This window comes from Agelaius tricolor, unplaced genomic scaffold (assembly GCF_023055355.1).
Source record: "Agelaius tricolor isolate 1412-34295 unplaced genomic scaffold, bAgeTri1.0.p SCAF_38, whole genome shotgun sequence".
Taxonomy (NCBI): Eukaryota; Metazoa; Chordata; class Aves; order Passeriformes; family Icteridae; genus Agelaius; species Agelaius tricolor.
In genome coordinates this window covers 2,868,024-2,894,196 of record NW_027269298.1, presented here as the reverse complement: position 1 = coordinate 2,894,196, position 26,173 = coordinate 2,868,024, and the positions used below count along the sequence as shown (strand labels likewise).

Here is a 26,173-nt window from a genome sequence, read left to right as displayed (position 1 = left end):
CGCCCAGCACTTCCCAGCCCCAAGTCCCACCTGGAAAGGCCTGGAGCGCAATTCCCACCCCGCCCTGAGCAGCTGGGGATGGAGGGGGAGCGCTGGGGCATGGGAGAGGATGGGCCGAGCTGCAGGGTTTGGTTTGGAGCACTGTGAACCTGAAACGCAGCTCCTGTGAGCTCTCCCTTCTCCATTCCCACCCACACGGGCTGTGCCTGTGTCCCTGGGGACATCCGCGGCAATGTCACTGGGAAATGCAGAATGCCAAGGTGCCCTCCGTGCCCCCGGGGCGGGGGACGCGGCTCCAAGAGGCCGCGGCGGGACCCCGGGGCCAGCTGGGGTGAAAAGGCTGCTTGAGAGAGGTCAGGAGGAGAAAACCAACCTGCTTTCCTTCGGCAATTATGAAGTGACAAATTACCAGTGAAAGAGCTCATCTGTCTGGGTTTGTTTGGAGTCCCCTCCTCGCCGCAAAGCCGAGGCACGGAGAGGGCCGGGATCACAGCCCTTCTCTTAAGGGTTTCCAAACACTCTGCTGACACCCCACTCCATCTCTGTCAGCGCTGGGAATGCTCAGAAATCGAGCCGTGCCTTTCCAAAGCGATTCCCGCACCCCCAGCTCAGCATCTCCCGCTCTCCATGCCATCCCCACCAGCGCCCGGAGCGCAGGGAATGGCATTTGGCAGGGCAAGCTGGAGTCCCCCCCGATCCCACGTCAGGATTTAAGGAATTGCGGTGTTCCTGATAAAGCAGAGAGCCCCGGAGCTGCTCCCAGGGCAAGGGTGAGTGCCGCGCACACCCAGCCCGGAGACACAACAAGAGCCCGCTGAGAGTTTTAATTGCGTTACAATCATCTGCTGGCATCAAGGAATCGCGAGGAGAGTCAAAACAGGCACCTGGGTCCCCGCAGAAGCTGGAAAAACAGCAACGACTTGGCCAAGGTGCAAACCTCCTCCTCCTCGAGGGAGAGCAGAGCCCTTCCCAGGTTTGGGGCTCTGGGAGTGCCCCTCAAGCAGAAAACACAGCAGGAATTAAGCACAAGATTAAGGAAAAAAAAAAAAAACCAAAAAAAAAAAAAACCACCAAAAATCAGTGGCAATCTCGGCTTTGCTTTCTTTTCTGTTTTGAGCATCGTTTAAAATAGAAACAAACCCGATTTTCAGGGCGAGACGCGGTTTCCCGAGCAGCGGGCAGCGGTGACCCGGGCAGCCCACGGAGCATCCCGGGCTGCCCCACACAGCCGGGACCAGGGGGACCAAAACCCTCGGGAGGGAGATAAATATTTACTCTGCAAACAGCGAGAGGTTAACGAGGCACGCAGGCAGCCTGTGCAGCCGGGGACGGGAGCGTGGCCGGGCGGGTGCTGCCGGCTCCCTGGGGATGGAGTGGGAATGGGGCAAAGAACCAACCCCCTGTGCCCCTCCACAAACCTCCAAAAGTGACAAAACCTCTTTTTTTTTCTTCCCCAAATGAGAAAACACGGATGGGCGCTAAGCGAATTGCGCCTCTGATTCTCCATCTGCACCCGCCGCCGCCGGGGGAGGATTTACCCCGGCTCTAAACCCGACTGCGAGCTCGATCTCGTTTGCACCTGGCAACAAATCCAGGTTAAGCGCAGCCTAAAGGCTCCCGCTCTCCCACCCTGCGCTGCCAGCGCCGCTCCTGCTCCGGGACCGCTCCGGGAGGGATTGGGGATGCAAACATCTCCATCATCGCATGTGGGAGTGCCCCCAGATCCCTCTGTGCCCCCCAGATCCCTCTGTGCCCCTAAATCTCTCTGTGCCCCCAGATCTGTGCCCCCAAATCCCTCTGTGCCCCTAAATCTCCCTGTGCCCCCAGATGTGTCACTCAAATCCCTCTGTGCCCCCCAAATCCCTTTGTGCCTCCAAACCTCTCTGTGCCCCCAAATCTGTGCCCCCCAAACCCCTCTGTGCCCCCAGATCCCTCTGTGCCCCCAAACCCCCTTGTGCCCCTAAATCTCCCTGTGCTCCCAGATCGGTGCCCCCAGATCTGTGTCACTCAAATCCCTCTGTGCCCCCCAAATCCCTTTGTGCCTCCAAATCTCTCTGTGCCCCCAAACCCCTCTGTGCACTCAAATCCCGCTGTGCCCCCAGATCCCTCTGTGCTCCCAAACCTCTCTGTACCCCCAGATCTCTCTGTGCCCCAAAATCCCTCTGTGCCCCCAAACCCCCCTGTGCCCCCAAATCCCCCTGTGCCCCCAAATCTGTGTCACTCAAACCTCTCTGTGTCCCCAAACCCCTCTGTGTCCCCAAACTCCTCTGTGCCCCCAAACTCCTCTGTGCTCCCAAATCCAAGCCCTGGCCCGGGATGCCCCCAGGCTGGCACTGAAATGCCAGCCCTGAGGCACAGCAGGCACCTCAGGGATTGGGGAATCCCTCCCGGAAAATACCTGAGAAAAGGGAGAAGGTCCCGGGCAGAGCTGGGGCTGCTCCTTCTCAGCCGGGATCTCCTTGGGTTTGCAGGGCCTGGAATGGGGACCCTGCTGGGGACAGCCCCCCCAGTGAATAACTCCACACACACCAATAAGAACAAACGAGGACTTGGACTGGGTTATATTTTAAAATGCTCATATATTTTCTTTTTTTTTTTTTTTCTCCTTTTTTCTTTTTCTCTTTTTTTTTTTGTTTTTTCTTCTCATTTTTTTTCCTCATTTCTAATACAATTGTTCTCAAAATACTGGCGTTTCCAGCAGCAGTTCTTTCTTTTTGTTTGGTTTTTTTTTTCATTTTCTCTTTTTTTTTTTTAACCTTTTCTGTTGTTTTTGAAGTGAATAATAATACACGGGTAGTGATTTCACAGTAAAACAGACCTGCAGGAACGCCAGAGATACGTGACAAAAGACACCCCCAGACCAGCCCTCCCCTCCCTCCCACCCCCCTCCCATCCCCAAAAAAGATTTTGGAAGTGGGGGGGAAAAAAAAAATAAAAAGTTCATTCAAAAAAATTATTTCAAAAGAGATTTCATATAAAGCCTTTAAAACACGGTCAGAAGTTTCTCCCTCTTCTCCAGATCCCTGTGGCTGAACACTTACAGAGAGAAAGAGAGAAAAAATAGAGAGAGTTTATAACAATCTCTGTAGAAGAAACAAAACAATCCAGGAAAGAAAATATCCAAGGATACGGTAAGGGATAAAATTACATTTGTACAAAAATAGATTTTTAACTTTATTGATGCTTTAGATATTTTTTTTCCTTATCTTTTATCTTTTTTTTTTTTGTCATTCTAAATTTTAATGTCTTTTTTTTTTAATCTATGTATCCCATAGCCAAGGCATCCATCACTAAGTATTGGGAATTGCTAAAGCTATTCTTTACTCCAAACCACCTGCTTAAAAGAACAAAAAAAAAAAAAAACAAAATAAAAGAGGGAAAAAAAAGAAAAGAAGAAAAAGGAAACAAAAAGAAGAAAAACAAAACAAAAAGGCATCTTAAAATAGATGCAGTTCCTTTGTCTCGAGGAATAAAAATCCAGATTTGGCATCTGCCAATTCGGAAAGGGATTCAGATACAATGGAAGCAAAACACGGAAAAAAAAAAAGCAAAATAAAAAGCGAGGAGAAGGAAAAAAACAACAACAAAAAAAAAAAAAAAAAAAAAGAAAAAAAAAAGAAAAAAAAAGAAAAAAAATTGACTTAAACCACAAAAAGCCAGGAAAAGTCTGTAATTGCTACAGTTCTCTAAGTGTATATGTGAGTGGGGTATTATACAGTGTCGATATCTACAGTACATACACGGACACACAGACACCCACCCAGCCAGCCCACAGCCATGGGGACAGCACAGCCACCAGCCTGGCTTTGGGGACAGCACAGCCACCAGCCTGGCTTTGGGGACAGCCACCAGCCTGGCTTTGGGGACAGCACAGCTCCCATTCTGCAGTGTTGGGGACAGCTCCCAGCCTGGCTTTAGGGTCAGCTCCCAGCTTTCAGTGGGGTCAGCAGCTCCCCTGCCTGGCTTTGGGATCAGCTCCCCAGCCTGATTTTGGGGTCAGCACAGCTCCCAGTCTGCTTTTGAGGTCAGCAGCCCAGCCTGGTTTTAGGGCCAGCTCCCCAGCCTGGCTTTGGGGTCAGCAGCCCAGGCCAGGGCTGTCCCCATTGTGTGGAGGGGTCACCAGGGCCAGGGCTCAGCGTTTCCCACCCCTCCTCGACAGCCCCAGGGCCACTCCTGGGCAGCTGCAGTGCCAAGGGAAGCTGAGCATTGCCATGGGGGGGATTGGGATGTGCTGGACTGGGTATGGGGTGGGTGCAACATGCAGCAAGGGGTGCAGCAGCTGGCTGAAAGGCTGATGTTTGTGCTATCTTTAGAAAATTAAAGATTGTCCCACCAACAAAAAGGAATTGAAATAAGCATTACAAACAGATCACCCGAGTGGAAGCAGATTTTTGCAAGAGTACTGAGAGCTGGTGAAATCCACATCCTGCCTCTCCAGGGAATAATGTGCCTTTTGTTTTCCTTCAGCCACCCTCACCTCCCCACACTCAGCCTTATCGTGATGAGGACAACAACAACAACAAATACAAGCCCAAAGTGAAAAGAATACAAAGGAAAGGCTCAAACTCATGCAAAGCTCATTGCTTTAAGGCTGCTCTGGCTGTTCCCAACACACAAAAGCTTCTCCTTCCCACAGGAAGGGCTGGATGAGGATGGAGGGGCTGGGCTGGGCTTTGGGGGCTCAGGGAATCCCAACTCCCTTTCACCAGCTGAGAAGTGAAATCCCCAGGACAAGGCTGAGCCTTTCCCAAAATCCCCTCCACCATGGGCATGGATTGGGGCTGTGCTGCTCCAGCAGGGAAACTGAGGCACAAGGATGAGCCTGACCTGGAACTTGGGGCCTGCAGAGCCTCCCCCTTGGCTTTGTAAGGTCAGATGCTAATGGGGATGGGATGGGATGGGATGGGATGGGATGGGGACAGATGGGAAAAAACAGGATGGAAGATGATGGAACGTGACAGAATGGAAAGGGATGGGATGAAACGAGATGGGACAGGATGGGGTGAGACAAAATGAGATGAGTGGGATGGGATGGGATGGGATGGGATGGGATGGGATGGGATTGGGATGGGATAGGATGGGATGGGATTGGGATGGGATTGGGATGGGATGGGATTGGGATGGGATGGGATGGGATGGGATGGGATGGGATGGGATTGGGATGGGATGGGATGGGATGGGATGGGATGGGATGGGATGGGATTGGGATGGGATTGGGATGGGATGGGATTGGGATGGGATGGGATGGGATTGGGATGGGATGGGATGGGATTGGGATGGGATAGGATGGGATGGGATTGGGATGGGATTGGGATGGGATGGGATGGGATGGGATGGGATGGGATGGGATGGGAGGGCAGCTCCCACTGTGCCTCCACAGCACCCAAGAGCCCCTCCCCAGCCACCCCCCAGGAAAGAAAGTGGCTCAACCCACCAGAGACCAGCGGGTTTATCCTAGTGCAACATCCACCAACTTGCCCAAAGCTTTTCCTCCGTGCCCAGCAAGTCCCAGGCTCCTTTCTGCCGGGGCCTGGGGGCTGCCCAGGGGCTGGGTGGGCTCGGGGCTGGGGGCTCTGCCACCTCCCTGCACGCCCCTGGGGCTGCGCCAGCCTGGCGCTGGCAGGGAACAGCCTGCTCGTGTTTCCTGGCACCCTCGCCAGATTTCGTTTCTCCTGCCTCGTTTTCTTGGCAAATTCTTGCAGGGTGAAGCTGTTTAATAATATTTTCAGTGCCTTGCAGGCTGCTGGGGAAACAGAGCCAAGGCTCTGCCTGCCTCTGCCGATTCGCCACTTCGGGCCAGCCCCAGGGGGAGCTGCCACCTGAAATCCTAAATCCTGAGTGGTTTTTGTTATTTTGGAGCTGCAGGGGATGGAGCTGGGCACTCCAGCTGCCAGCTGGGATGGCAACAGGCAGGTGGCAACGGTGTCCCCTCCAAAACAGAGGTGGGAGTGAGGTGGTGGCTGCTGCTCCATCCCCCTCCAGGAACAAAGGAGTTTTCAACCAGCTGCAAACCATGGGGAGCAAGAAGAAGATTTTTGGGACCTCATCCTTTGCTTTTTAAAGCACAGAGCACATGGAAGTGGTGGGGAAGCCCTTGGCCACAGGTACAGTGTGTCCATCCTGCCAAGGGTGGAAAACCCTTCCCAAGATCCCTCATCATCCCCTCTGCTTTGTTTTTTCTCCAGCTTGTGTTTTTGGTGGGGCACAGGAGGTGAGGAGGGAGGTGAAGGGGGATGGTTCCCTCGCTGGCCACACACTCCTGGGGGAATCCCATCCCCTGGGGCGTGGGCATATTCCTGTCCCTAACCCCAAAATCCTGTCACCAAGACTCAAGGAAAGGGCTGTGCAAAAGCCAAGGTGCTTTTGGTGCTCTCGGAATCCCGGAGGGGACAGGGATGATGCTGCTGCCACATCCCCCACCCAGCCAGGCCCTCCCACCCCCACGGGGGAGATCCAGGGGAGGGGGAGCCCTGTTCTTGCTTCACCACCAATTAACAGCTGCAATTAACCAGCCTGGCCAAGCCCTCCCACTAATTGTTGCTTTGCAATGTTTGGCAGGGCTGAAGGAACAGGAGCAGCCTCCTGGGTGAGCCGAAACCCCAAAACTCCAGAATGGGGTCACGGTGGGATGCTGGGGCAGCACTGGGATGCACTGGGGCAGCACTGGGATGTACTGGGATGCTGTGCTGAGGCCAGGGGTCCCAGCAAGCCCCCAGGAGCTGGGGAAGGGCCATGGGGACTCCCTGGCAGCCTTAAAGCAAGTGCTGCAGCTGGCCCATGTCCACACCTTTGGGGTGGGCAGCGATGCCCAGGTGCCCTCCGGGGTGGCCAAAGGGCATTTCCTGTGCCACAGCCCCCATGTTTTGGGGGGGATTCAGCTCAATCCCAAATGCTCTGCTCTGAAGTGGAAGGAGAAGGCTCTGTGCAGCCAGGGGTGACTCATTCAGGGGGCACGGCCTCTCCCTCCGCAAAGTAACTACCGAGACTACTAAGAATAGTTAGAAACCAAAAATAGAAATTTTTCTTTTTTTTTTCTTTTTTTTTTTTTGTCTTCTTCTTCTTCTCTTTTTTTCTTTTTTTTTTTTTTTTTTCCAAAAACTCCATCCTCTGAAAATAGCCCAGCTGCAAATCTGGCAGAGTCCAACCACTCCCCTCGGGCTCGTCCAAACCCCACTGCCCCCCGAGGGCTGGCACCGTCCTTGTCCCCAGGGCAGGGCTGGGGGTGACACCAGCCCCGCGGTGGCTCATCCCAAACCTCATGGCACGGCTGGGGAGGGGCAGGGGTTGGCAAAGCTCTCTCCGCTCCCACTCCTCTCTACAAGTAGCACGGGGAACCAGCGAGCAGGTCTGGAGACGCAGCAGTGACAGCGAACGGACAGGGAGGAGGAGGCCGGGGCGCCCCGGAGCAGACGGTGCCTGTGGCCCTGGGGGCAGCAGGGAGGGACGGGCTGGGGCCGAGGAAAGCAGAGGAAGGGCCCCCAGGGAGCCCGGCCGGGCGAGGGACTGACCCAGCAGAGTTCTCTAAGTCATTTGGTGCGGCGCTTCCAGCATTTCCATCAGGAAGGTGTCGATGGGCGTGTCCCCTATTAGCTTGAAGAAGAAGAGGTGCTCCAGGCATTTCAGGCCGATGGATCGCAGGGCTGGGAGGCGGAGCAGGAGCTTGGCAAACCTGGGGGAAGGGAGACACGGCACAGTCAGGCATCCCTGTAAGAGCCTGAATGAGGGATGGGGGACTCCAGGGGCTCTCCAAAATGCAGTTTGTTGTATCCATGAGTTACAGCAGTCCAGGATTGTGGGTGACAGAGCTGTGCCTACAGCTGCCAGCTCCAGCTGCAGGCAGGCCTGGAGACCCGTGTCCCTCATTCAGGCTCTTACTAATGGTGCCCCACGTTGGGCACCACTGTAAGAACCTGAATGAGGGATGGGGGACTCCAGGCAGCTCTCCAAAATGCAGTTTGTTGTGTCCATGACTTACAGCAGTCCAGGGTCGTGGGTGACAGAGTTGTGTCTACAGCTGCCAGCTCCAGGAGACCTGTGTCCCTCATTCAGGCTCTTCCTAATGGCACCCCACGTTGGGCGCCACTGTAAGAGCCTGAATGAGGGATGGGGGGCTCCAGGGGGTTCTCCAAAATGCAGTTTGTTGTATCCATGAGTTACAGCAGTCCAGGGTCGTGGGTGACAGAGCTGTGCCTACAGCTGCCAGTTCCAGCTGCAGGCAGGCCTGGAGACCCTGAGTCTGGGTTACAATGCATTATAGACTTTTCTTTTGGTTACAATGCATTAAAGACTTTTCTTTGCTGAGAATCTTAATACAGAACAACCAATCTACACCTTATTTTTCATCTATAGCCTATCATAACTGCTATAATTACCATATTCACGTTACTGCTCTCCAATCACTAAAAGTACGTTACAGTTTAAGCTAGGAGTTGTTTTTCAGTTTTCTTGCAGTGGAAAATTCTGAGAGCTTTTTTCTACCTGCAACATTTGCTGCCTTGTTTGCCTGTGCTGTCTTCCTGCTTGGTAAAAACATCTTCTTGTTTGGGGTGGGTTTATCCTTTGCTCTAAGCCATAAAAACCCCTTCTAACTAACACACCCTTTGCCTCCTTGGTTATCCAGTGAGACTGGCTCAGCAATTCTTTCCTTCTATATCAAAACTTGCTTCCATCTCTATTCCTTCTTCATATTCTACATTCAAAAATCTTTCTGCTAAACATACATATCTGTGAGACTTTCTTGTCAAACTTTCATCCTTCCCAACACATCCCCTGTCACTGTTATATTTTTTGGAAAAATCCCTTCCCCAGGATTTCTTCTCTTGGGAAGCTGAGAAGCCTCAGAGAAAAAGGAAAGCAATATTATTTCATTTGCTTCTTCTGTGTTTTTGGTTTTTTTTGTTTTGGACATTGTTTACCAACTGGTCATTATGTTATTGGTTTTATATGAATTATTTTGACTTTATGACCAATCATGGTCAGGCCGTGTCGGACTCTGAGGAGAGAGTCACGGGTTTTTCATTGGTATCTTGTTAAACCTTCTGTAAACATCCCAGGGCTCTGAGGAGGGCAAACAAAAACCCTTTCCCCACCCCCTGCCCTGCCTGAGCAGATGGTTCCAGGTCACAGCAGGCAGGAGGGCTGGGGAGGACCCTGCCAGGAGGGCAGTGAGCCATCCACAGCCATCCTCACCAGGGAAAAGCTGCAGGCTGCTGGGCTCACAGGGTGATGAGAAGCTGTGGAGCCAGGAGAAAGCCACCAGCTCCTGCAAGAGTGCCTTGGAGCAGCCCAGGTGCCACTGGATGTCACCTCCTTGTGTGAGTGCTCCCAACCCAGGGAAAAAACCCTTGAATGGCCACAGCAGGGTCATCTGCTTTTCCTGCTGCAAAATCAGGGCTTGAACAGCAGCAAAGGGAGAATGGGACCCTGCAGAAAACACACACAGAGACATGCACAAGCACACAGATATTCTACATGCATGCACAATTCCCTCTCCCTATTTTTTTTTTTAATTTTTTTTTTCTGCTGAGCTGGCGAGAACAGTGGGAGCAGAGCCAGGAAAAACAAATCAGTCCTACCATCCCATTCAGGAAGTTTCACTTTAAACCAAACCAGATGATGGCTCCAGCCCTCGGATATGTTTAACTGTGAGATAACCAGCCCAGAGCACAACGTGCCAGGGCTGGGAGGGGAGAAAAGAGCCCTGATTCCTGATTGCCTGAGGCTGCTGGGTGTCACGTAGGCCCCAGCCCTCCCTGTGGAGCAGCAGGGGCTGCACAGGGGGAGCAGGGCTGGGTTTTTCCTAGGAATGCCTCTCTGTGCAGAAAAATTCCCTTTTGGTGTTTGGTGCTCCCGAGCTGCTGCTGGGTGGGGATTTGGAGCACCTGAAAAGGTGGGAATTCCTCAAATCCCACAGCATGGAGCAGGGTAAGGTCCCAGACATGGCTCAGCCACAGGGAGAACTTGTCTGCAGCCCCAGCTGGTGAGCACATTGTGTCACAGGGCCAGCAGGATGCCCAGAGTTTGGGAGAACTTTGGGGAGCTCCTGAGCAGCCCCAGCCCAGGGGTTCACCCTCCTGAGGCACCTGGGATGGTGCCACCACTGCCCTGCACCTCTGAGGGATGCAGGGGGGGCAGCAGGGCCCAGGCTCAGCTCCCAGGACATCCCTGAGTGTGCAGAACCTCTCAGGTCACCAAGGATGGGTGTGAGCATCACACAAGAAGGTTCCCAGCCCAAGGTCACTCAAAGCCAGAGAGAGATTGAAATCCAGAGTTTCTGGTGCAGCTTCTGGGCTTCAAACACTCCCTCAAACCCCACTGAGCATTGAGGCAGAGCCCTGGGGAGCTGCTGTGGACTGGTGCTGTCCCTGTGCCACCCTCTGTGTGTGCCAGGCTGCAGATCCTGCACAATGTGCAAAGCCAGAGCTCACCCCACCAAGGGAATCATCCAGAAGAGCTGCTGGCCATGATGCCCAAGCAGCTCTCCTGGTGCCAGGAACAGCTCTTCTGCATTCCAGAGTCCACGGTCTGGCTCTGGATTTGCTCCAGAAATGCAGTTTAATAAAGCTTTCTGGAAGAGGAGAGGTACCAGCCCTGCCCCGTGCTCATCCCTCAATCCCCCTGCTCACCACAAACCAAACACACCCCATGGCACCCTCATCCTCACTCTGCCTGCCTCAAACCAACCAGCAACACCCCAGAAATCCCTGCACAATGCACCTTTCTTCATCTGCCAGCACTCTGGGACCCAAAGTGGGGGAAAAACCAAATCCAGCATCACTTCTGAGGGCACGCTCTGCCCACTGCACTCGCTGCTGTCAAAGCACCCTTTTCATTCCACCATCCACACCAGGCCAGGAATGCAGGTGAGATGCAAATCCCAGTTGCCTGGGCTGTTTTCCCCCACCATTCATGCACCAGTAGCAGCTTCCAGTGCTTTGTTTGGTTTCTCAAGAAGCTGTCAGGAGCTGAACTGGCAGTTGCCAGCTCCGGGCTGTAACTGGGAAAATGCGCCCACTCAGCTCTGGAGCCGTCCAGGAACACATTCCTAATTCCCCCTCCCATTCCCAGCTGGATTGGGGGAGGCAGGGAGGGGAGAAAAAGAGCATCAATTGAGGCTTTCACTTCCCAGCAATGATGCTCATCTGCCACTGAAAATTAACTCCATGTGAGTCCTATTTTTGCTGCGGTTTCGCTGGCCGTGGTTTCCAAAAGGGAAATGATACCCCCCTTCCCACATGTGCTCATCCCACTGCTGGGGCTGTGGGAGCTGGGGCTCCTCAGGTCTGCTCACCTTGCTGGATTTCCTGGCAGGGGAATAAAGAGCTCTGTGCACTGCACCGGGGAGGGTTTTTAGGGATGCTCAGAGCCGGAGCGGGTAGAAATGAGGGATTTATCCGCAGGGAATCACTGGGAACAGAGAGCCCAGAGCAGAGAGGGGACCCTGGGAGCTGCAGCACCCATTGCAGGGGGTTTGCAGGGGGACAGGGTGCAGCAGGAGGGGCACAGGGGGCTCACCTGCCGGGCTGGTCGGGGTATTTGTGTTTGCAGTAAGCCTCTAGTGACGCGTACACCTTCTCCCGCAGCGCCTCCACCTCCGCCGGGTTCGACAGCCCCTTGGAGTCTGAAAGGCAACAAAAAACCATCAGGCAAACACCTCCAGGCTTCCCAGGCAGGCAGGAACCCTCTGTGCACTCCCTCCATCTCTGCCAGACCCACCAAAGTGTGGCTGCAAGCTCTGAGCTCCAGGGATTTGGGGAGCACTCAGAGGTTTACCCTGCAATTACAGATTTGGGGAGCACTGGAAGCTTTACCCCACGATTACAGATTTTTCCTCACCTCATAGCCCAGCCCCAAATGTGTTGGCTCATTCCATTGGTCCCAGACCCTCATTTGAAATGGTTTAATTCCCCCTCCAGCCCTGGGCTGGTGGGGCTGAAGGAGAAGCCCCTGCTCTGGCACAGCCCCAGGACAGGGCACAGTGAGGATCTGTTTTTAGCAGGGTGAAAGGGACAGTGCAGAAATCGATATCCCCAAGCACATGTGCCACGGGAACCTCTCCAGATTCCCCTTCTTTGACCATAAATGGCTAATCCCAAATTACAGACAATAAATTACTGCTGATTACAAGGAGGGGGGGACTTAAAAAAAAAAAATAACAAGCTGGCCAAGAAGAAAAACAAACCCAAGAAATTGTAATAAAACCCTGCTGGAACAGCATGGCCTGGCTGTGGTGGGAAAATCCAGGCAAGGAGCTGTGCTTGGGCACAAACTGTGCTCAGGGAGAGCAGGGGTGGTGGTGGATGGAGAGGTTTGTCCTTGGCTACCATCTGGTTCTGCTCTGATCCACTACTCTGAAATCCAGAGATCCCCCAGAGAGCTGTGCAGGTATGTGCAGGCTGGCTCCTGCTGCACAGGGATTTACTCCCTGGAATGCTGGAGAAAAACCCTGGCACTGAACCTTCCTCATCCCTTGGGCAGCTGGGGCTGAGAGGGAAAAGGGAGCAGTGTGACCCTCCCAGAGTCTGTGAAACTATGGTCAAACATTGAAGGTTTTGTGTATTTTATGAGCACATCTCATGTCTTTCAGCCTCTCCAGGTCTGCAAAGTGCTTTTCCAGAAATGCAGGTAATAAAAGCCCTTGGATGATGAGGTTGGGAAGCAGAGACAATTATCTCCATGCTCTGGTGTTGCTCTAATCCATATTTTTCTCTTCAACAACACCTAGATTTCTCTTTGTTCCAATTCAGGGACAATTCCCTCAAGCACCTGAACTTTCTTTCCACAGTCACTCTAAAAGGGGGAGAGCTGACAGGACAAGGGGGAATGGCTGTAAACTGAAAAAGAGTAGGCTTGGACTGGATTTTGGGAAGAAATCCTTCCCTGTGAGGGTAGGGAGGCCCTGCACAGGGTACCCAGATGGCTGCCCCATCCCTTGAAGTGCCCAAGGCCAGGTTGGGCAGGGCTTGGATCATCCTGGCACAGTGGAAGGTGTCCCTGCCCATGGCAGGAGGTTTGGAACAAGATGAGCTTTAAGGTCCTTTGCAAACCAAACCAGCTTTCACCCCTGCCTCCCTTCCTGCCCTATAGCCCTCTGCTATTTCCAACAGGGCTTTTTGGGGGAAGAAAAGGAGTCAGAAGGACAGGAGAGCAGCCAAGAGGGGCCAGGAGAGCAGAGCCAGGCACGTACCGGGGTTGAAGAGGACGATGGCTCGCAGGCAGCCCAGCTCTGTCTTGTCCATCAGCATGTCCCTCATTTTGGACACCAGTTCTGTCAGTACTCTGCAAAAGGGCAGAGAAAGCACAGAGTCAGCATGAAAATAAAAAACAAAAGGAATGAAAAGCCCCAGGTGTCAGAGCCAGAGCAAGAAGCTCCGGTCACGTCTAACGAAGCTGGGGATGGTGCTGGCCTGTACCAGCTGAGGATGTGCCCTCATTTTCCTCCTCCATCAAAAATAGCTCATTAGGAACATCAATAGTTCCTGTGAGATACAACAGGGACCATAAAAAACGCCTTCATCCATTCACTGAGAGGCTCTGGCACCTGAGAAAGCTGCCTAAAAATAAAAAATAACAATAAAAACCCACCCCAACAGGTACCTAAAAGTAATTTCCTCTGCCGGTAATTTTTATTGCTCCCTTTGCTGTTACTGAAGGTGTCGGTCTTGAAATATTTTCCACTGATTGCCCAGTTTTTCATGTTAGATCCTGCAGCAAAGTCATGATCTTGCACTTATGACCTCACAGGAACAAATGATGTCACCCAGGTCCGAAGAACAATTTCCTCACAGAGCAGAGCAGCAAAGGTGATTTGGTTTCAACTCAAGACGAGTCTCAGGGAGAGAAATCAGCATTTCAGCAGCGTCTGGAGTCACACTGTGGGTCAAACACCCTGCAAGCCTGGCTTTAAAACACTTTCCCAAAGCCTGAGATTAAAGAGCCCTGGGGACACGCCTGTGGAAGCTGCTGAGTATCGCTGGGGCCTTCTCATTGTGCAAATAAAATCACGTCTTGGTCCAATTAAAGATGAAAAGGAACAAAGGAGTGGCCTCCTTGTAACATTAGAAGGCATCCATGGAAGGGGCTTTGATTTGCACTGGGCAGCCTCCTCTGTGTTTGGGGCCATTGGGTTTTTTGCAGGTTTCAAGGAGGGGTTTTCTCCTTGTGTTTTCATGCATGGACTCCCTCATCCCGGGCTCCTCAGACCCCTCAAGCAGGAATGGAGGCAGTTTGGGGTGGAGGCAGGGATGGGGATGTCCAGGTGAGGTGGTTTGATGGAACCCCAGCCCTCCATCCCTGATGCTGTTGAGTCAGGGGTGGAATGAAAGACTCCAGTCTTCAGAAGGTGGATCAAAAAGCAATTTAATGAAAGTAGCAGGTCCATTTATAATGTGGCTCACTAAGGTGAGACTTGATTGGTCTCACAGTGAAAACCTCTCACACTATTGGTGAGCTATGAACAGCACACTCTGGAGGACCAGATCTATAAACAATGGTTACAGCAAGAGAGAGAAAAATTGTTTGAATTTTTTTCTCTAAGTTTCCCACTGTAACTGTCATATTTTCCAGAAAAATCCCTTCACTCATGATTTTTCTCCTGGGAAGCTGAGAAGCCTCAGAGAAAAAGGAAAACAATATTATCTCATTTGCTTCTCCTGTGTTTTGCTGCTTTGGAAAGTGTTTGGAGATTGATTATCCAACAGGTGATTGTTTCATTGGTTTCTGCTGTGAATTATTTTGACTTTTTGGCCAATTATGGTCAAGCTGTGTCAGACTCTGGAGAGAGACTCACGAGTTTCATCAGTGTCCTCTAAGCCTTCTCTAAGCATCCTTTAAGAAGAATATAGAATATTCTTCTTAAAGAATATATCTAAATATTCTAAATATCCTTTAAGAAGAATATAGAATATTCTTCTTATAATTCTATATTATAAACCCAGCTAACCAAACACTGTGTTGACAAGCAATCAATTATCAGTCAACCACTAACTCTTAACTTCATCAAGGCCTACCCATTTATTTCAATTAACTCCAATAAAGCTCATCTCTAACTAAAATCTTTTTAGCTGCTCTAAAAAATTCCTTAAGGTTTACGCCTCCCGTGTGTCTGTGTGTGATCACACCCATCCCATCCCATCCCATCCCATCCCATCCCATCCCATCCCATCCCATCCCATCCCATCCCATCCCACCTGTCGAAGATGGCCCCGACGCCGGCGCTGTGGGCGCTGTTCCTGTGCACGTGCAGCCCCGTGGCCAGCAGGATCCCGTCCTTCACGGCGATGGAGCGATGGGAGAAGGAGGCAATCAGCAGCTCGTTCCACCCTGGGCAGGAGAAAAACCAGTGGGGCTGCAGGTTAGAGCCGTGGGATCCTCGGGAAGTCTCCTCTCTAACATCACCTCTCGAACAGGAGCCGCTGTTACAGAGTTCCAACAGTGACAGTGGCTTGGAGGGTGACAGTGCCACCTCTCCAATGACACTGGACAAACCAACAGCCCATCAAATTTCTCCTCCTCCATAAAAGAATGCAAACCAATAAGTTATCTACAGAAAGTGTGTGAGAAATTTTGTTACAAGGTTGTAAACATCAGAAGCTTGGAAAGTTTTAAAAAATCAAAGCAACAAGGCTGCAGGTTAGAGCCATGGGATCCTTGGGAAGTCTCCTCTCTAACATCACCTCTCTAACAGAAGCCTTTGTTGCAGATTTTTAAAAGAGTCACTGGACTGGAGGGTGAAAGTGCCCCCTCTCCAATGACACTGGATGAACTAATAGTTTATCAAATTTCTCTTCTATAAAAAAATGCAAAACAATAAGTTATTTATTTATTATTAGTTATTTAAGTGTGTGAGAAAGTTTGTTACAAGAATGTAAGCATCATAAGGCTGAGAAAATCTTAGAAAATCTTAGAAAATCTTAAAAAATCAAAGCAACAAGGCTGCAGGTTAGAGCCATGGGATCCTCAGGAAGTCTCCTCTCTAACAGGAGCCTTTGTTATAGATTTTTAAAAGTGACAGTGAGTTGGAGGAAGTGCCACCTCTCCAATGACATTGGACAAACCAAAGTCCATCAAATTGCTTCTATAAAAGAATGCAAAACAATAAGTTATTTAAATAAAGTGTGTAAGAAATTTTGTTACGAGATTGTGAACATCAGAAGGCTTAGAAAAATCTTACAAAATCTTAAAAAAATCAAAGCAACAAGGCTGCAGGTTAGAGCCATGGGATCCTTGGGAAGTCTCCTCTCTAACATCACCTCTCTAACAGGAGCCTCTGGTGCAGGAATGCTGCTGGATGTGGGAAAGGAAGGGGGAGCCAGCTTTTTCTTGGATGTCAGGGAAGGAAAAAAACCATCAGGAACCCAGAGCACTAAAAATAAAGCGAATAAGGGGAGCAGTTTCCTCTATAAACCGTGCAGACAGCGAGCAAACAGCTCTGCCTGAAGCTCCTCGGGGTGTGGAGCCCTGAGCTCCCCTCTGCCCTCAGCCTCCCAGCAGTCCCAGCCCTATCAGCATTTGCTATCAGCTCATCAGGCTCCTCCTCAGGCCACAGGAGTTCATTCACCAGCCCTGAGCCCTGTAAAAGGGACCGTGGAATCTCTGGTTTTATTCGTGGGTTTGCTGCTTGTGCCATGAAAATGCTGGGAGGGAGGGACTGGGTCTGCTCTCTGCACAGCCCCACGTCTGCTCCCACAGCTGCTTGGAAAACAGATTTTAGTCTTATCAGCTGGGCAGGCTGCTCTGGGATATAGGAAGGACATCCTCTGAGCCCAGACCTACAGAGACGGGAAGGGAGATGTGACCTCCACACCTTTCAGCTCCCCTTCCCCATCCAACACCTCTTCAGTTCCTAAATCCATCACAGGCTGAGCTCAAGAATTCCTGAAACAAAGCCCCAAGGAGAGAAAATGCTGCCAAGCTTGAAGGGTGGAAATTTGGGTGACTTCCAGCCAGGAGCAGCATCTTGAGTAGGACAAGATGGGGTCTTCTGCAACACCCCTGGCCTGAACATGTTCTGGAGTTCTGGTCCAGAAACCTCAGGATATTTGGATTTAAAGGTTTTTTTTTTTTCCCAGGCTGGAAAAGCAACACAACAATATCCCTCACCTCTCCTGTCACAAGAACACCATCTCCCAGCCTGGAATAAACACAAGGCCCATGTGTGCTGTATTTACCTTCTGCTGCAGCCGTGGGTTGTGCCATCAGAAATGTTGACAAGGAATAAAGTTCACTCTTTCCTAAGTGGCCACAGGATGTTTCCACCCCAGCCACGGGAACATTTCTTTGGCTATTTACTGGGTGAGGCCTGGCACTTTCACAGGGATTGCAACACTGAAACCCGAGGAGGATGGAGGAGAAGGAGCCTGCAGAGCCCTGCTCCCGGGAGGAAGAGGAGCTCTCAGAGCCAGATCCATGGGAATTCATCACACACAGCCCCACAGCAGCTCCAAGCAACAGGAACCAGAGCTGCCTCTCCACACCCACTCCAAGCTGGGCTTATTCCACTGAAGGAGGGCTGGATTCATCAGCATCCTTCCTCTGGATTGTTCCCATGCAGAGCTGGGATGTTTCAGCTGAAATGGGGAAGATTTTCCTACCTTGGCTTTCCCAAAGGGCTACCAAGACAGAGGCAAGCAGGGAAAATTCACCATAACCACAGGCAGCAAACTGGAACTGGAGACCAACCAAGCATCCCCTGAGAGTTCTGCATTTCAGCCCAAGCTCTGGAGTGGCAGAGCAGAATTCTGTGACTCCTGTGACTCCCTTTCTCACCCAACAGGGTGGCTGCAGCCTCCAGGGCTGCTCTGGCTCCTCTGGGACAGGGAATGCACTCTGGCAGAGCAGTGGTCATCCTGTCAATCCATTTCTCTGCCAAGTTTCCCCACCAGCCCTACAAACCCAGCTGCAGGGATGTAACACTCAGCATCCTCTGCCAGGCTGAGAAAACATCAGGTTATTCCTGTCTCAGCTTGGAAACAAGAAAACTGGTGGAAAACACACTTTAAAAAATCAGGTTTCCTTCCCTTCCCAACAGCTCAGAGAGGGAGTGTTGTTAAATGATTCAGGATCTGAGGAGAGCTGCTGCCAGCCCATGCAGCACTGCTCCTCCAGAGCTGTGTGCTCCACTTGTTTTGCCTCCCAGGATGCCTGACTGAGGCTCTTAGCTGGATTTTAATGCTTCAATATTTCATGGGCAGCTGTTCTCAGCAGGCCACTCAATAAAACATTGAGCCACTGCTTGGAAGGCCTGGGGAAGGTTATCTGAGGCCCTGGCAGAGGTGTCTGGAGCAGGGAGCTCCAGGGAGCTGCTCAGCAGTCTCAGGGTTGGAGGCACCAGGAAATTTGGGGTGTGATGGGGTTGGCAGCCCCTCTCCTGCTGTGTGGAGTGAGTCACAGACAGAGAACACAGGTCAGGAGTTCTGCAGCTCCAGTTTTAATCAGCTGCCTGCTGAAGAGAGAGGAAAACCTGGAACTGCCATGGTGGGGCTGGGCTCCACTTCCCCAAAGGAAAAGGCAGAGCTTTGAGTCCAGCTCTTTGCAGAAAGCCCTCAAAGATCCCTACAGGGAGGTCTCCCTGCTCATCGCCTCTCACAAGAGGCTCTGGAAATCCTCTTCAAACCCACACTTTGGATGTTCCATGGCAAAATCCATGGAGCACCTTCCCCCAGAGGCTGCAGGAGCCATCCTGGAAGGGGGCAGGACCTGGACAAAAGTGAATTTGGGAGAAATAAAAGGAACTTTAAAAGTACCAAGGACTTCAATGTCCCTGGCTTACAAAGAGCTTCATGCCTCAGACACATCCTCCCTGAGCTCTGCTCCTGGTTTCTTGCCCTCCATGAGCTTTGGGCAGCAGCAGGAGCTTGAATTCACTCAACAGGGGAAGACCCTTCCTACAACCAACTGCTTCCACCTCCCAAATGCTGCTCCTGCAGCCCCCCTGCTGCACAAGGAAATTTAAAATAAGCCCTGAGAGTTCTATTTTCATCTTGGTGGGTGGGAGAAGAAGTGAGATGTACTTTTCTCTCCTTTCTGGTTTTAATTATGATCAAACATTTCAGTTTGATGAAATTTCATGGGGGGCTGAGCCCACTTGGTCTTTCAAGCCTCAGTTTGGGAGGAAGGCAGAGTTTAACTCCTTTGGTTTAAGTCACCCAGTACCCATCTCTGAGTTCCTCATGGATCAGAGATGAAGCTTGGCCATTTTTCAGCTGATTGGGCCACATTTTGGATCCAATTTACCAACACCCTGGAAAGCCTTCAAAACCCTATTTAAAAACCGAACTATCAGAGTCGATCAAAAATCAATTCAAGACATTCAAGCTGCCAGGACCTAAATGTGAGGGTACAATCTGAGGGGACACTGAGCACTGCCCATGTGGGGACAGATGTCACTCACCTGCTCTGAGCAAGATGACCTGGTCATCCAGGGGCAGCTCGGAGAAGTGGGGGATCCTCTTGGCCCACTCCACCAGGGTGAAGAGCTGTTTGTCTGCTGCCTGGCAGATGTTTGTCACCGGGTCATTGGGCTGCCAAAAAATTAAAAAAAAAATCAATTTAAAAAGAGATGGAAAAGCTTGGAAAAGGCAGAGTGAGGGAAAGAGAGGCTGGAGGATCAGCCTGCCTGCCATCCCCGAGGTGGGTGTTATCACTCACAGGCAGAGGAAGTGATTTGGCTGCTCCACCACAAGGGTTGTAATTGTTTTTAGCAAGCCCCAACATGGGAATTGGGAGTGCTGAGACTCCATATCCATCACCCTGACTGATGAATCCAAGCAGCTCCAGCCTGGGGAAGGGCAAACTCCAGCATCTCCCAGCACCAGAGGGGGCATTACAGGAAAAAAAAAAAAGAAAGAGAAAACCCCTTTCCTTTGAAATATTATCCAGTAACAGAAACCATCTGCTCTCGAGGAGGACAGTCAGCCTAAACACACCAAATCCCTGTTTAAAGGAACTGCTCACAGCTCAAGTGGATTTGTGATTAGGAACTGGAAGAGCCTGTTTAACCCTGGGGAAGGCTGAGCTGGCTGATCCAAGTGAGTCTGGAGGGTTTACCTCTCTGGACAGGGATGTATGAGCCCTTCCCATCTCCCTCTGTAATCCCTGCTGATATCCAGCAGCTTGAATTGTACAATTACCTTCTCTGCATGGCCTTAAAAGAGCAGTTTCCAAAGTGCAGGAGAAGTTTGGCTTGCAGGGGGAAGGGTGTAAATTCAGAGGGAGAGCAGACAGGAATGTCAGGGTGAGCTGTGGCACAGCCCCCTCCCAGGCTGGGCACAGCAGGGCCACATTGCCAAGTCACCCCTGTGCCCCTCAGAGCCCTGCCCAGTCCCCTGGCAGCAAACCCAGAGCTCTGTGCCTCAGTGGCCAACATCTCCCATTCTCCAGGCTTAAAATAGCCAGGATTTGGCACACTCAGGGCACCTGCCCTGGAATTATTTCCACCTGTCATGTGCAGAGATGGATGGGCACAGGCTGGCACCTCACTGGGATGTGCCCCCCCTGTCCCACCCCCTCCAGCAGCTCCCCCAGGGCTGAAGGGCAGGGCAGTCTCACTCCCAGGGAGCTGGGGCTCTCCCCTGAGGAAGGAGAGGTGAGCAGGGACTGGGCTTTTCCTGGGATTTCCCCTGAAATGTGTGTGAGGAGGAGCTTTGCAGGGTTCAGGGTCTCACTGGAAGCACTGGGAATGTTGATATTCAGAGGCAGGAAAGGACAGAAGGGACACCACAGACCCTGAACATCCCTCAAGATACCCCAGTTTGCTCTGCCAGGTGGAGAATCCTGGCATCCAGGTGAGGTGGGATGGGGATCATGACTTACTCCAGCAGAACCCAACCCCTGCAGCAACAAGGGCCTGCAGAGCCCCACAGAAGGGGTAATTCAGGTAAATCAGATGTTTTTGCCAAAGCTTTCATCAGGGCTGGCTCCTGGGCAGGTTGTCACCATGAGCAGGGGCTCCTCGTGCCCCAGCCCTGGCTGTCCCTGACAGCACAAGCTGTCCCCAAGCTCTGGTGCTCCAAAGCCTCATCCTCGGCTTCAGTTCCACCTCAGATGGCAATTCCTGGAACCACCAGGGCCCTTCCTGGCAGAACCTGATCACTGGGGCATGAGAAGCAGCTAAAAGTGTCCAGAGGGCCCTGCCTGGCTCCAAGGCAGTGCTGGAAACCCTCCCTGGGCACGGAAAGCAAATCCCCTCCTGCAGTAAATAGCAATGGCACCTGATCCTCCTGGAAAACTGCAGCCTGGAGGCATCTTCCACAAAATGGGGACTTGAAACCAGACGTTCAAAGGCCAATTAAGACCTAATGGGGAGGACAGCTCTCAGTTACAGGCTTTGCCTTTTGGCCAGGAGCCTGTCCCAGGCCGTGCTTGCAGAGCAGGAGCCCAAATTGCCAAGGCATGGGGCAGAGGCAAAGCCACCCCCTGGGCCAGGGACAAGCCACAGACACAAGGACAAGGGGGAATGGATTTGAACTACAAGAGAGTGGGGTTAGAGCAGATATTGGGGAAAAATCCTTCCCTGTGAGGGTGGGGAGGCCCTGGCACAGGGTGCCCAGGTGGCTGCTCCATCCCTGGAAGAGCTCAAGGCCAGGCTGGATGGAGCTTGGAGCAACCTGGGATAGTGGAAGGTGCTTTTAAGAAGATTTTAAGGTCCCTTCTAACCCATTCTATGTGGGAGACAAGGATGCTAATCCCTAAATCACCGTGCCACCCCATCCCAGCTGGAAATGTCCCTGCAGGTCCCCAGCCTGAGCGCAGAGGCACAAATCAAAGCACCCAACAGCAAACAGCTCGTGTTCTCCCCGTGTTTATCAGGGCCTCGATTTGTCTGCCTTTCCATCACCTGGGCTCTGGGGAAGGGCAGCAGCTCCTCTGTCTTCCCTCTCCTCATCCCGTGGTGGCCTCAGTCACCGGGAGCTGCTGATCTCATCCATCTGCTAAACCTGCTACAAATGTCACCTCGTGCTCGACAATAACAGGGCATTTCAACAAGCCTCCTGCTTCTATTTAGATGCAACACACATCCTTGTTCACAGTAATGCCTGTTGAATTATGCAGGAACCGGCTTTCAATTTGAGGAGACGCCGTGCCAGACGAAGCCATTTATTTCAGCTCCCTCTCTGGGGTTTGTTTTCAAGTCAGCACCAGGCTGGCTCCAGCTCCCCTGAAGGATTTTTGATCCTGAGTGCAGCCAGAGCCTCTCTGAGTCCCTCACTAACTCCTCCTAAAAAAGCTCTTTACAGCCTCGTGGGGATGGGATCCTCCTCCTAAATGCAAGTGAGAGTTTGTACCTGATCCTGTCCCTGATCCTGAGGGTTTGTACCTGATTTTGGAGTTTCACTGAGGGATTGGCTCTGTCCATCCCACAAAGCCTTGAATATCCAAGAGCCACCTAAGGAATGCTGGGAAAAGCTGTCTTTGCAAAAAGAGCATCCCAAAAATCCAATTACAGTTGTCCTGACTCCCAGATCCCTCACAGAATTCTGCTGGAAGGGATTCCTAAAGATGCTCTATTTCCAACCCCCTGCCACAGGAAGGGATTTCTGACTCAAACCCTCCAAGCCTGATATAAAGAGAGAGATAAAAGTATTGTTGTAACAGAAAATAAACACTGCAGAGTCCTTGCACTTGCTCAGAATAGCTGCATTTCAGCCTCACAGCCACCCAGCAGGAATTGTACAGGGATATTTCTGCTCTCTTGGCTCAGCCAGCCCAAACGTTGGCAGAGCTCAACCTCTGAGTCCCTCAAAGGACTTGGTGGCCACCAGGAGATGCTCCCCACTGCAGCCTCAGTTTTTCAGAGGAATTCCTCTATTCCCACTGCTTTCACAGGAAAAGGGGCTATGGAGGAGTGGGGACTGTACCCTACACACTGCCTGGGCTGCAGAGGGTCTGTCCTAGAAATGGAATTTCAGAGGATATTTTGGCTCTCACATGAGGAGATTTCTCCCTTTTGGTAAGGGAAATCTTGTAGGAAAGGGCCCCAAACACTTCTCCTCACTCTCCACAGAATCCCAAACTGCTTTGGGTTGGAAGGGACCTCAAGACCATCTCATCCCAACACCTTCCACCAGCCCAGGCTGCTCCTGTCCCATTTCCCTGCCATCCCTCCCTTGTGCACACAACACCCTTGTACAGCCCAGATGCTCCAAGCAGGCCCAGTTATAATGCAAGTTTCTAACTGGGAAAAGAACCTGAAAACCAACTCACAGGCAAATTTCTCCAGGTTTTCTCTCCTCAGAGCCAAGCAGCTGCATAATTCTGCACCTGAGAAGTCACACACTCATTCCCCAGCTCTTATCTCTCTGCACTTCAGCCACACAGGTTTATTGCCTCAATTGGACTCTGAGCTCTTCAGAGCAGAGTGTCTTCCTGCCTTTCAGCACTGAGGGCTGTTATTTACAATAAAACCTCCTCTGAGAGCCCTTTTAATCACTCCATACAGCACCTCTCACTTCCCTGTGGCTGTGGGACAGAAGGCACCAAACGCTGGTGGCTGCTGGCTCTGCTCTCCTGCTGCTGAGCTGGCTCACAGAGCCCACAGGAGAGCCAAAAATTGCATTTTTGAGCTGGTTCTTCATAGGAGCGTGCCCTTTGCTGATGGAGTGACAAGAGTATTTTTTGTCCTCTCAAAAAAAGAAAGAAGCCTAAAAGTTTCTTTCTTTGATTAGGTGAAAAAGCAACTTTTTAAGTGTAAGGAACTTCACTTCAAACTTAACAATTGCTGATTAGACAAAAGCTAAAATAGTCTTGCTTAAGCAATTTACCAAAAAAAAAGTGAACAAAGAAACTAATTACTTTTATAAAGTATTTTATCAAAAGCAAAGACTTCTTGCACTTAGCTCAGTTTTTGTTTGTTATTTTGCCTTTCATTAAACCTTTTTGTTTCTAACACTGCAACAGAAGCCATCTTGGTAATTTTTATGCTTCCAAAAGTAGCTAAGCTATATTAAGTGTGTTATAAGCCTCTAAAAGTTTATGAAACTCAGCTCAAAGAAGTTAGATTTCATAAACTATAAGCATATAACAGTTCTTTTCCACAGGGGACAGCCCCTCGGTGCCCCCTGTGCCCCTCTGTGCTGTCCTGATGGCCACTGTGATGTCCCCAGGAGGGGCTGGGCAGGGGTGCTCACCGAGCTGGGGGTCAGGCCCATGTTTGCCTCGATGTAGGTCTCTGTCTTGGGCTCCACAGCCAGCTCAGCCTCCAGGATCTTCTCCACGGGCATGTCCTCGTTGGCGCTGCTCGTGGACTCCACCTCGTTCTCGTTGCGGTCCTTGCCCCGCTGCCGCTCCTCCTGCACGGCTGTGAGGGACACACAGGGACAGTGGCAGGGTCAGACTGTCACAGGGGAGATCACAGAACTCACACAATCACTGGGCTGGAAGAGATCTTCAAGATCATGGAGTCCAACCCGGCCTCAACACCTCAACTCAACCCTGGCACCCCGTGCTACATCCAGGCTTGGTTAAACACACCCAGGGATGGGGACTCCACCACCTCCCCAGGCAGACAATACCAGAACTTTATCACTCTTTGTGTGAAAATTTTTTCCTGATATTCAACCTGTATTTCCCTTGGTGCAGCTTAGACTGTGTCCTCTGTTTCTGTCAGCTGTTCTTGTCACCACTGGGTCAGGAAGGGAGAGGTGACACAGACTCCAGCTCAGAAGGCCAACGAGGTAAGAAGCCCCCAGTTTAGTGGAACCCCCTCTTTTATGCACTGCTCCCATACAGGTGGACCTGACTGGTCATTCAATCAACACATTTCACATGATTGCTTAATTAAGAAGACACCCTTTGGTAAACACGTTATGAGGAATACAACTTATTACAAACACCAGGTTGTTCATCATTTGTTCACCATTCTTTCTCTCTGCCTCCCTAAAACTTCCCAGACCAATTCATGGGACAGTTTATCTGGATTTCTCTCTCTATGAGCAGACTGTCATCTCCACAATGTGATGGCTGACTCTCCCAATTAAAAGGCAAATATCATGCACAAATGTTAGGAGAAGTTTTGTAGATATATAGTTATGTTTTACCCCCCTTGTGCTGTTATCAGGGTTTGGGATATTTGGGAGGGTTGGGTTGTTACTGTGGCAGCACCTGGCCTCCAATCAAGATTTAAGGAAGTGATCTCCACCACTGGACAGTGAAGAAGGAGTCAATGGACAGAATTTTGGAGGAGCTAAAGGGTTAAAAAGCAAAACCTCCACTGTATGGATGAGCACATGGTGGGAAAGATCCTCTGCCTCCAGCACTGTAATATTTTATCTATTAAGTCTTGTGATGTATTTTTGATAAGGTTTTAATAAACCTTTTAAATTTTTTGGAATTGAGTAGCATTTCTCACAGTGTCACCCCCAGGCCCTGCAGGTGGCCATGAAACCCCAAAGCATCCTGCAGGATCACCCCTCTCTGTCTGTTCCCAGTGTGGCCAGAGTGGGATATCCCAGGGAATGTGAGGCTGGGGGAAGGCAGGAGCAGCCCCAGCCTGGGAAATCAGCTCTGTGTGTGCAAGGAGAGGGATGGTCCTGCTTGGACAGGGAAAACCCCTTCTCTGCAGAGGGACAGGTCCTGGAAATAAAAAGGTCAAAGACAAATAATGGAAAGCACCACAAAGGAAGCCACAGCTCGAGTCACTGCTGGAGAGGGAAAGGGGTGGGTGAAGGGACAGAAGCAGGGAATCCTAAAGAAAAGAGTCAGGTCAGTTTAAGGCAGAAATCCCAAATTCAGCCACCTCTGAGGCTGGCAGTGCTGGATTTCCCTGGAGGCCACGCCATGCCCCTCTCCAGCTCCCGTGGGACAGGAGCTCCATGCAAACCTCCACCCTGCCTTTGGCTCCAGACAGGCAGGAGAGACCTGTCCCAAATCCTGTGGGGTGGGAATGATCTTGCCAGCAGCCTGTCACATGCTGATGAATTATATCTGAGCAGCTCAGAGATGAGAAACACTCACTAGATGCTAATAACATCATTATTATTATTATTAATGACCTCCCTTGGAAACCTGCACATGCTTTTCCTACACCTGGAAGGCAGCTTTGTGCAGCAGCAGTGGGAACTCTCTATTTCTCCATCACCTTGTCACAGACCCTAAATCCCACAATTTTCCACAGCACATTTGAGCCCATTCTGCTTGAGAACAGCCCAAGCATCTCTGGCCATGAGACACAAATCTC

General features: G+C 51.2%; 1 protein-coding gene across 1 annotated transcript in view; it reads right to left on the bottom strand.

The window, feature by feature from the left end:
- Positions 1–2,704: 2,704 nt before the first annotated feature.
- RXRA (retinoid X receptor alpha) overlaps positions 2,705–26,173 on the bottom strand; it is a 108,046-nt gene continuing 84,577 nt past the window's right edge. Inside the window, exons 5-10 of the mRNA XM_071453879.1 lie at positions 24,126–24,295; positions 19,391–19,520; positions 15,189–15,321; positions 13,187–13,278; positions 11,515–11,620; positions 2,705–7,669 (exon numbers count right to left, since the gene is read on the bottom strand). Coding sequence (XP_071309980.1) covers positions 7,522–7,669; positions 11,515–11,620; positions 13,187–13,278; positions 15,189–15,321; positions 19,391–19,520; positions 24,126–24,295 — 779 coding nt within the window. The 3' untranslated portion in view covers positions 2,705–7,521. The remainder of the gene's footprint in view (positions 7,670–11,514; positions 11,621–13,186; positions 13,279–15,188; positions 15,322–19,390; positions 19,521–24,125; positions 24,296–26,173) is intronic.